Here is a 10,830-nt window from a genome sequence, read left to right as displayed (position 1 = left end):
TTGTCGTTAATGGATGTCGGAACATTAAGGTACATTTGCGCCATTGTAAGCAGTTTCTTCATAGTTTCGGTGAACAACACATTGAACGTAACAATACTTAAACTCGATTGCACAAATCATGCAGTTTTACAAGTAGATTTACGGCTGTAGCTGGACGCAGTACGCATTACCGCAACAGCAAATGTAATTTCCGATGTAAGTCTTTTCACTTCAAATCCGTAGACGTAATAATTTCTCAAAACATGCAGACGAATATGTTAGATCTTGAGTGTTTAGTTTAGCATGCAGCGATAAATTACAGCGCAGCGCTTATTCTTCATTTTCTGTGGCTCAACCGTAAGTAAGAATTATAATTACGTATACATCTCGAACCAGGTTCGTTTAAATACTTACTTTAAGACTTAAGTTACTGTAAGCAGGAGCGCTAGATATTTCCCGCATACTTATTGCCATTAATTTGCGGCTACCATTCTCGAGATGGTGAATCTATCGCTCATGAATATTACAAAATTTGTTCACATTCATGCTAAGATTGCTAGCTATTGGTAGTTTTGTTGACAACTAATGGTATTAAAAAAGCAAATCTGATGTTCCAAAGAAATCACGTGCACAACTCGATAATTTAGGCTTGCTGGGGACTTTGGAGAGATGAGCACAAAATTTGCAGCATATCTTCTTGCAGATGCTGCTCCTTTCGTTTTATGGCGCAGCTCTTTCTTTCACACATTATCTGCCATGCGTCAGTTACCAAACTCATCTTACGCCATATTTCGAAATAAAAAATCGTAACGCGCCATACGCTTTTGTGACCTTTCCGCTGCTTTAAGATACTGTTTCACCTATGTTAATACGTGTCCCGCAGATTTAATACTATATTTGCGTCCGGAATGGCTTCGAAGTTACATTATTTCACATGTAAGAGGAAATATACTGTAATATTTTCGAAACATTCTGTCACTGGTCAAAGGTTCGAACCGGTATCCCAAATCAAGCCAGCTTAATGTCAATGCCAGTGCAACGTTATATATTTCCGACATTTTCTCCACTTGTTGTCGAAATTTTTTATTCCGTGATTTTTATTATAACTTTACAATACAGAAAAATAGTTCCTTATTACTTATTAAAAGTTTTATAATGGACGGCATGTAGCACCACATCGTTCAATAAAACTCCAACACTGTAAATAACTTACAAAGCCAACCCCACACGGATGGTTTGGAAAATAAAAAAACACCAGTGACAGATCAAACTCAGCGACGTGGCCGTGCAAGTTATACTTTAAAATGCATAAGCAAAATAAGCGAGTATTTGTACAAATCGCTGTAACTGGGCGGTGGAGCAGGATGCGGCCCTTTGGATTCTCCGGCAGCCGGCCATTACTTTCCGCCGCAGGGTAAAGCTAGAAAGGTCAGGCCGCCTGTTCCCGGACCGGTGATGTGGGATAAACAGCTGCTGGCTGCACATCGGCACGAGGGTAAAAACTCGGATGGGCTTCACCCACTATACAACAAAGAAAACCATTATTTAGCAGCTGTTTTTTGTTGCTGAAAACCTTTCATACACTCACTTAAATCTTCATCCATCTGCAAGTACGCTCAATTTCTATGAACAAGGTACAGGTACAACAGAGGAAAGGTACCGTACATAATAAGGTTCGCTCACACGAACACTTTAAAGTAAATAATGTTACTGTTATAGGTAAAACATTGCTGCGTAATTATATGATAATCAAAGCGTTTAAAATAGAGCAGCTAAAGCTGTTAATAGCTGCCCTTTAATTGTTGCTATCGCACAATAACGATCAATGCACTAGTTGCATATGATTCATCATTGTATGTTTATTTTCTATTGTCACACCCGAGCCACACCCCATTGTTAAATAACGTTCTAGATCTTTCTTAATTGTTTTTATGCTGATTTAGATTTTCTATCCCTGATGCTTAGAGTATATAAGCAGCACTGCGATGCTGCCAGAAAGGCGCTCTGTTCATTTCGACTTTCCATCAGTAAAGAGTTGCCACTAGCTGCTGTTTTGTTGCGAGTAAAGTTGGCTAGTATTAGTGCCATCTCCCACTATTCTCCATCATCCCGGATAGCTATATAGCCACATTTATACTCGTAACATTATACCGCTTCAAGCACGCAGAGCGGTAAGTGTAAAATTAATCTGCCGTAAGATTTCGTTTGTTTGCGACGGTAACGACTGCATGCAGTAATAACCTCTTGTCTTAAGCAGACGATAAAGTACTTCGAAGTATAAAATTTAACATCACATCGGAACAGTACATCTGACTGTTCCCATTGGTCAGAATTAGCATAAGATGCCCAGTGCGCACTTGGCTATAAAAATCGTGAAAGTATCCTACTAAAATTACTGACGTAACCATCCTTAGATTAAAATTAACAGTTTGCGTTTTTTCTATGGTAATAATATAGTAATCGCATAATAATCGAGCCGAAGATTGTCTGCGAAACCGTACAAAGCAGGAAACTGATACAATATGCGAAGTAGTGACAACAGAACACACGAACAGCTAGGGTATCTATTCACTGTAGATTTTTTTGGATACTGACCGTGATAAGCCACAACATTCGGAGGGCGGTAAACGACAATGGTGGATCGTGCTCGGTTAATCAGCATCCGCCGGCGGCAATAATATTCACTGGCAATGCACCTCAGTAAAACCAACACAATGACTAGCTGAAAAACGTGGACAAACCTAATAAAAACATGAATTTTAATGCTACAAATGTGTAGTAGTAATCAATGTACAACAAACGTAATAATGAATGCGCGCTTAAAAGGTAACACAATAAATGCGGAATAAAATTTGAGCGCCTGGATTTAACGCCGTCGCCGTCAGCCACATAAAATCGTAAACAGACAAGCATATTTCGACTTCTTATTAATGCAGTTCGCCAGCTTACGCTGTAAAGTTTTGAAATTACAGTTTTTATCAACTCTCCGACATCGATCTATCAGTACCCGAAAGTCATGAAACGTTTTATTCGGAAAACCCCAATAACACGATTAGACAGCCACAGTATTAACGATAATCAATACAAAGTATCTGTCAACATACCAAAAAGTACCACAGCCGAACGAAATGATCGGAAGAACGGCAGCATGCTTGACCGTAACAATAATTTCCCGCGTGCAGTCGAGGCGATGATCAGCCCAGTCAGTACCGGTCCGCTTTTACTTTCTGCTCAAAGTTTGCTGTAATCAAATATAAAATCATAAAATTGTTTAGAACTTTGAATTACCTTTTCGGAAAGAAAATGTTACCCATGTTGAAAAAATTCAGCATAATGCGATCCGTACAATGAGCTGAGAAACTGTCGCATATCCGGCATTCTAAGCAAAACTTCCACAGTCTCAGCGCTCCGGACACAACTAATACAATTATACTCGATGAATATCATTAGCACCGTTATAAGAAGCAACCTCCTTAGTTATAAATTCGCTTCAGTCGCAATGAAACGTTGAATAACCAGCAAACAAAAATGCTGGGCAAGTGCTCTACACTAGCAGTCCTTTCGTAGTAAGATAATTGAATAGTACTCATACGACTTTGGTTAGCAAGACAACTATCCCTTTTAAAGCGAAAGTGTGAGTATCCATACCAAAGTTTACGTAAAAATGGTCAGTGGGCACTAGAAAAAAAATTTAATACCACAATCAGATCCTTATCACCACTTTTAAATAATGTAAACACCTACTTTTTCTTTGTTTCACTGGTTCCAGCGTCAGCATCGCGCACATAACGGTATACGCCACGAAGGTATCGTAGTCTAATATGTATCTCCGCACAGGTAAATGTGCTAACTGAGTCCAGAAAATTGATGGTGGCTTTTTGAAACTCAAGCATCTTCATGCTTCGTACAGCTTTAGCCGGTTTCGTCGATCCCAATCACCGCCCTGCTACAGCAGACTGTGCATAAAAAAAGAAAACCGCTCATAATAACTGGCAAAATCATAACAGATATGCGCAGAAACTTCTTGAGCACTTCGAAGCCAAGCAATACGCACATCCATGCTTTATCAAAATTGTGTGCGGTTAAATCCAAATCATCAAAGAAGATACCGATACAGACAATTTGGAAAATCGGATCGACTTTGTTGCCGTGGTTTACGGTTTTTTCAAAGCGCTGTCGAAACGCACATTCAGCCCCTTCCTAGTGCAAAACAAGCTGGGCATTCTCAAGCATGAGAAATCTTCAAACATTCCCCCACCTTGTCTTCAGTGCGGGAAAGATTATTAAACATGGCAAGGCACGCTTCGCGCACTTTGACAGATCCCAAATTCTTTAAACATCCAAAACATCCATCCATCCATCCATCCATCCATTTAAACATCCAGCGCGTTAAGTTTCTTAATTTTCTGCTCGTTCTTATGCCACAGTTGGTTAAGTGAAGAAGTGTCCGCATTAAACCCATACGTTTTTTAACGTCAAAGAAAACATGCAGGTAGCATTACAATTCTCAATTCATGCTACCCAATATTATTGTCCGGGGGCAACTGTTTCTGCTCCACAGTAGCCATGTACTGGCATAACACAGACAGACGATCCTGGAGCATATGCACAGCGCCGGACATGGAACGCATGCTGATCTTGTAGGCAATGCCGCAATGGGGATGAACTTCGTCACGGGCTGCATATCAACAAAACAGTGCTTGAATTTCGAACTAATGTGATGCAAAAGGAAAAAATCTTAATGAGACTGAGAGCCTCCAGTAAATTCCTCCATCGATTCAAACAGATCAACGGCGAAGGAATCGGCCTTATTTGCATGGGCTTTTAGGAAAAAGTCCTCGGAATGCCAACTAGGAATTTCTGGATGAAGTCTTCGCGGCCAAACTCAACTTTCTGGATTAAAGGATCTGAATCAAAAAATAATAATAAATCGAAAACATGAAAATCAAAATTTAAAAAAAAATAAATCATTAATCAAGATCTCAAAAACTGAAAACACGAAAACCTGAAATCAAGAAAACTAACAGTTTTAAAAACTGAAAATCAAGAAATTGTGCACATGTGCGCACGTAAAACATGAAATCGTGCACACGTGCGAATCGTGAAAATGTACACACCGACAAACTGGCAAACGAGAAAACTCGAAAACTTGAAAAACGGCTGCTGACCCAAACGGACCGCCATAGTGCCGATCAGTTGTTGATTTTCTGTGCTCCAGACTTTCAATAATATTAAAAGTCAGCTATACGCGGTGCGACGTTTTGTGTTTCCGCATAGTTCGCTACACTTCCGCGTAGCTCACTCCACAGGATAGATCCCGTTTCTGTCTCTGTCTCTGGATCCATTCTGGATCTAGCTTTAGATGGTAGCAGAGCCGACAGCGATTCTCTGATTGAATTGATTTGATCTGTCAGGCATATTTGGCCTGTTATTCGACGTGTTACCCGCGACCAGCAAGGCGCAGGTCTATACCACAGCAAAGTGCACACCACAAGCGGTGCAAGTTCCTCATCGGACGCGGATTACCAGCTTTGGTTTTCGGTACGGTATCTTCAGCGAAGAACCGTGCTGTTTCCTTAGCTGTGAAAGAGTGCAAGAGTTCAGTCGTCAGTGTTCCTCGGTGTAGAGTCTTCAGCGAAGACCTACACTGGTGTCACTGATACTCGGCAAGGCTTCAGCGAAGCCTAAGCCGTGGGCCACAAGAGGCGAAGCGCCGAAAGGGGCGTACGGGGAAAAGACAGATCAGACTCCACCAAACTGGTTGCAGAGCACCATTACTGTTGCTACGGCACAGCCGGCACAGTAACAGACTAATAGCGCGAGGCACGCTACGGAACAGCGGCGACGCGGGAACGGATTTGGAGAAGAACTGGATCATCTGGATAATTTTTCCCGTGGAACGGACGGTCAACAGGTAGAAAACCGTTATTAATTACGGGATTGGGTAGATGGTAAAATTGGCAATTTCTATTGGTCCGTTCTGAGCTGAGCATAGACGTAGGCGGAGTTTTGCACGCGGCGCGCATGTCTGGCCGTTGACCGTGACGTCAGGCAGATATAGATTTTTAGAGGAGCAACGTGATTGGTCAGTTATCTGAGCTGTGATTGGTTGAAATTCGAACTGAATAATTTGAGCTAGCCGACCAATAGGAAAGAGGTAAACAACCCGAATGGGGATTTTCCGTTAAACTTGAGCGGTAAAAGGAAATTGGATTGGAGATGAGATAATTGAGACAGAAAGTGACCTTTTGAGTTTAGACAAAGGAAAAGTGACCTTTGATCAAATTGAGCTGGAAAGTGACCTTTTAACAAAAAACGAGTTGGAAAGTGACCTTTTGAGTTGAGTTGAGGCGGAAAGTGACCCTTAAGATCAGAAGTTGACCTTTTAGTTTGGAAAGTGACCTTTACTAAAAAGTTGGAATTGACCAGATTGACCTATTTGAGTGACCTCTAAGATTCAAAACTGACGAACGGTGACCTTTATCGAAGTGAAATTGAACCGAGGTGGTACAGCGATATCAGCAGCTGTAGGATTTCATTCGCTAACGTGTTTCGAACTGTAAAAGCTGTTTCGAAGTTTTGTCCGAAAGTGACCTTTTAGGGCAAATCTCTCGAACTTTTTATCGAAAAAGTGACCTTTAAACGGGACTTAGTCGAATTTTTTCAATCGAAAAGTGACCTTTAACAGGGACTTAGAAAAATTCGTAGAACGTAAAGTGACCTTTAGGGCATTCGAATAAACCATACAATAACGCGTGTGTGAGAACAATTGGCAGGAGCGTCCAAGTTATCCGATCAACATGGACAAAGACAATGAGGAACCGACATCACACAGCAGCCAGGGAAGCAGGAGCTCCCGAGGATCACAGCAAGGCGCAGTTGATCCTTATAAAAAAAAATACAAGTCGCTCGCGCGTCCAGTTGGACATGACAGACAGACCCGAGCAGCTGTGACCTTTGCAAGGAAGGATAGCAAAGGCAGTGACAGTACATACAAAGTGGCGCTGGGAGCTACAGAGAACGAAGAGAGCTCCAGCGGAGATGGAAAGCAAACCCCCGCGTTCGTGGCGGGAGGAAAACCGATGAACCAGAAAAAGGTCACCGGGGAGGATGGAACCACAGAAAAGGAAGCGGAAGCAGTGGGGGCATCACAGCTGGATGCTACCACTGTCGGAACTGACGAGCAGGATAAAAACGTGAACCTGGCTCAAAGGGATGTTGGACAGACAAAGGTCACCGAAGAGGAATTGGCTGAGCTTGGATTGGATGACCTTTCACTGAATGATAGGACTGCAGGCGATGACCTTTGGGCAACTCCAATGGTCTCAGATGAATCTAACGAATCATACTATACGGACGATGAAACGACGATGAATATGTCCTTTCAAACTGCGATAAGAGAAGCCGATCGTGCTGAAGAGATGACGCCTTTCAAGGAAATACCCGAGCACTTAATTGAACGGACACAAACAGGAAAGGTCATCAATGTACGACCATCATCACCAAACAGTCCCACGTTAACTCAGAGGAAACGCGTGAGTGAATTGGAAAACGAACTTGAAAGCAATGAGCGTCAGGCGGACAAGCGGACACAGGAGTATCGGGAGAGACTGACGACACTTGAGAATCGCTTATTCGATCTGGAGCAGCAACAGGGTGACCTTTAAAGTGCCGCAGATGGTTGGAAAGTGAAATATGAAAGACAGAAGGAATTGGCTGACGAGTATTTGAAAATGGCAGATGACAGAGAGATGGAAGGTCATCTCGCAGTCAGTGACCTTAACGAGAGTATGTCGGAAGAGTCAGCCGAAAGGTCACAGCACTCAGCCGAGTTGAAAGACGAATGTGACTCGTTGAAACAAAAGGTCGCCGAAGCCGAAGCTAAGAGGGACGAATATGCGACCAAACTCGCCGAAGCTACCCAACGATTGTTGACAAATACCACTGAGGTATTCAAGCTCAGGAACGATCTGAAGCAACGGGACGAGAATATCGGAATACTCCAACGAGAATCGAAAGGTCATCAGAGAAGAGCTGATGAAGCCGTCCAAGCGGCTAAAGACCTGAGGGACCTTACAGCCACTGAAGGAGTGAGGCTGAAAAACGAGATTAAGCAGGTGACGGAAGAGAACAAAGAGTCGAAGGAAGATAACGGAAAGGTCACCGAGGAGAACAAAGAACTGAAGGAAACCGCCAAGACACTTGCCGAACAGGGCTTGAGGTGGGAGCACGAGGCACATCTCTTAGACACAAAGGTCACCGCGCTCGAATTGAAAGATAAGGAATGGCAACAAACCGTCCATCAGAAGACACAGGAGATCAGCAAACTCAACACGGAGTTGATTGACATGACCCAAACGGTAATGACAGGGGAGGATGAGCTCACCCAGACGAAGAATCAGTTGAAGGCAGCAGCCGAGGAATATACGAAACTAGAAAGAGATGTGACCCAGTTGGTGGAACACATAAAAAAGATGGAGAATGACACTGAAAAGGTCATCCAGGAGAAAACTTTCCAACTCCACCAGCATATGCTGAAGGTCAAGGAGGAGAATCAGAATCTGAAAACGGAGAAGGAAGAATTCCAGTTGAAGGTCAGACGCCTCGAAGATGAGAATAAGGCCCTCAACGTGTCGAACAAACACAAGGACGAACAGTTGTTGCAATATGGAGTCAGAACTACAGCAGTGGAGTCACCCCGCCCAGTTACAGTAAAGCACATGAAACGGGCATGGGCAAGAGCTTCCACTTTGAAATGCCGCTGCGAACTGGCACCGGTAAAGGAAGCATTAAAGCGGAAAGAGACGGCGAAAAGGTCAAAGACGACAAGGAGCCGCCATCGGGAGGTTATCCACATACGAGTCACGGCGATCCTTCTCAGTTTCCCCCACATATTGAAACAAATGTGTTCATCGACGAAGGCCGACGGGACAGACCCCCCAGCCGGCAAGAGCGCCCACGGAAGTCCCGCTACGGAAAGGCGAAACGAAACCAAAATGACGATGGAAGTAGCGAAGAGGAGGATAACCCGACAGCAGAATCGACAGCGGCACAACTGACAAAAGCACTCAATTCGATGGCCCGAAAAACGACGTTAGTAACCTTTGATGGAAGTCGCGATGCAGTAAATGGGTGGACACAATTGGTCCGAGATACTCAGCGGACTTATCAACTCACGGACGACCAGGTCCTGATTGAAATAGCTAGCGCGGTGAAAGGACCAGCAAAAACTTGGTTCGAAGGAGAGAGGGAAATCGCACTCCAGGAAGAGATGGAGTATACGATAACAGAATGGATGAACAAATTCAAAGACGAATATGGTGACCGTGATGAAGAAGTCCTCGGCTTACGAGAAGCCATGGCAAGGAAATTCGACCTTGGAAAAGAATCGCTCGACTAGTTTTATCAAGCGATCATGAAATACAAGGCGAAAAGGATCATTACTGAGAAGCAAGCAGTCGGTTTCCTTATCGAAGGATGCAGAGTGGACAGTGACCTTTATAAGGCACTACGCACGCAACAGTGTAGAACACCGACCGAAATCAAAGACTTTTTCCGACACTGGTCAGCCGGAGAAGAAAAGTACAAAGCACCAAAAGGTCAACGCAACCAGGACTATGTTACAATTCGCACTGGACAAGTCGAAACGGTGCCACAACAAAGGGTCGCGGCAGCACCAGTTCAGCAACCGGTTGAATACCGAAGGGAGGCCCCGATGCAAGAGGTCACCAAGGAAGTGACCTTTATCGATAGCCAGACAGGACAGCCACTTACATATGCAATGGTCGCGGCGATACAAGCGGCGGCTCAAGTGAGACCGGCACCTCAGAATGTGGCCCCACCGGTACCACAGAACGTGGCCCCTATGAATGTAGGGTTACCACAACAAGGAGTGGGTAACGGAAATTTCGGTGGAAACGGTTATGGAAACGGAAACTGGAACGGAGGTCAAGGAAACTTCCAGAACCAAGGCCAAGGACAAGGCAACTTCCAGCCAAACAGAGGAAATCAGAACTATCAGCAGAATCAAGGGTCACGAACGGAGTTTAAGTTTCAGATGATAGATGGATGGGTGGCGAACAATGCGCAGATGTGCCAATACTGTATGTATGGCAATCACCAGACGCAAGGATGCAAGTTTGCGAACACACCACCAGAACAGAACCCGAATCTGTTTGCCTTCAGAGAATGGCAACGACTGCGCGGCCTGGGTGGTTGGCGTCAAGCAGTGGCAAATGGATATGACATCATCGCCCAATGGTACCAGCATAAAGCCAGCTTCCCAAATCAGCAAGGAAACGGAAACTATGGGAATGGAAACGGAAATGGTGGCCAAGGCGGTGGCAATCGTGGTGGCTACCGCGGCGGCTTCAGAGGGAGAAACAGAGGCTATGGCCGCGGAAACTGGAATGGCGGCAACCGTAACGGTGGAAACGGATGTGGCCAAGGAAACTACCAACAGGGCGGTGGCCAATACAATAATGGCGGCGGCGGACAGAATATGAACCCGGCCAACGAAATTGGGCAACAACAGGGAAATGTGCAAGGCGCTCAACAAGGAGGTGCGCCGGTTCAGGGAAACGGGCAAGATCAGTAGGCGCCGGTGAGCCTACTGATCGACCCGACCCGAAACCACCGGATAAACGGGGAACAGAAAGGTCACCACTGCAGAATGGTACTGCAGTGAATGTGACAAAGGCAACGGCTATATGGATGCCGCCACAGCAAAGCGAAACGGTTAAATGGATGTCGTCATTGCAAAAAGAAATCGAAACGGCTATAAGGATGCCGTCACAGCAGCGAAATGAACTGGTTATCGGGAAACCAGTACAAGTGGATAAAAGGTCACCG

General features: G+C 44.5%; 1 protein-coding gene and 1 long non-coding RNA gene across 4 annotated transcripts; one reads left to right on the top strand and one right to left on the bottom strand.

The window, feature by feature from the left end:
* Window positions 1–1,064: 1,064 nt before the first annotated feature.
* On the bottom strand, window positions 1,065–4,965 carry LOC129596306 (uncharacterized). 3 transcript variants are annotated; one of them, XR_008691407.1, is made up of 7 exons: window positions 4,238–4,965; window positions 4,034–4,179; window positions 3,724–3,935; window positions 3,290–3,397; window positions 3,084–3,220; window positions 2,575–2,720; window positions 1,065–1,500 (listed from the first exon to the last, which is right to left on the bottom strand). It is a non-coding gene; the product is annotated as an uncharacterized LOC129596306 (long non-coding RNA). The 3 variants fall into 3 exon arrangements; XR_008691406.1 differs by having other exon boundaries at window positions 4,034–4,965; XR_008691408.1 differs by lacking the exon at window positions 3,290–3,397 and having other exon boundaries at window positions 4,034–4,965.
* Window positions 4,966–9,760: 4,795 nt separating this feature from the next.
* Window positions 9,761–10,541, top strand: LOC129596282 (uncharacterized; the record flags this gene model as incomplete). The annotated part of the gene is made up of 1 exon (XM_055493517.1): window positions 9,761–10,541. A coding segment is annotated over exon 1 (781 nt), but the record flags the coding sequence as incomplete, so codon positions are not given.
* Between the last annotated feature and the right edge of the window lie 289 nt (window positions 10,542–10,830).

The sequence above is a fragment of the Paramacrobiotus metropolitanus genome, unplaced genomic scaffold (assembly GCF_019649055.1).
Source record: "Paramacrobiotus metropolitanus isolate TYO unplaced genomic scaffold, Prichtersi_v1.0 Parri_scaffold0000088, whole genome shotgun sequence".
In the NCBI taxonomy this organism is placed as follows: Eukaryota; Metazoa; Tardigrada; class Eutardigrada; order Parachela; family Macrobiotidae; genus Paramacrobiotus; species Paramacrobiotus metropolitanus.
This window is presented reverse-complemented; position numbering and strand designations above follow the sequence as displayed.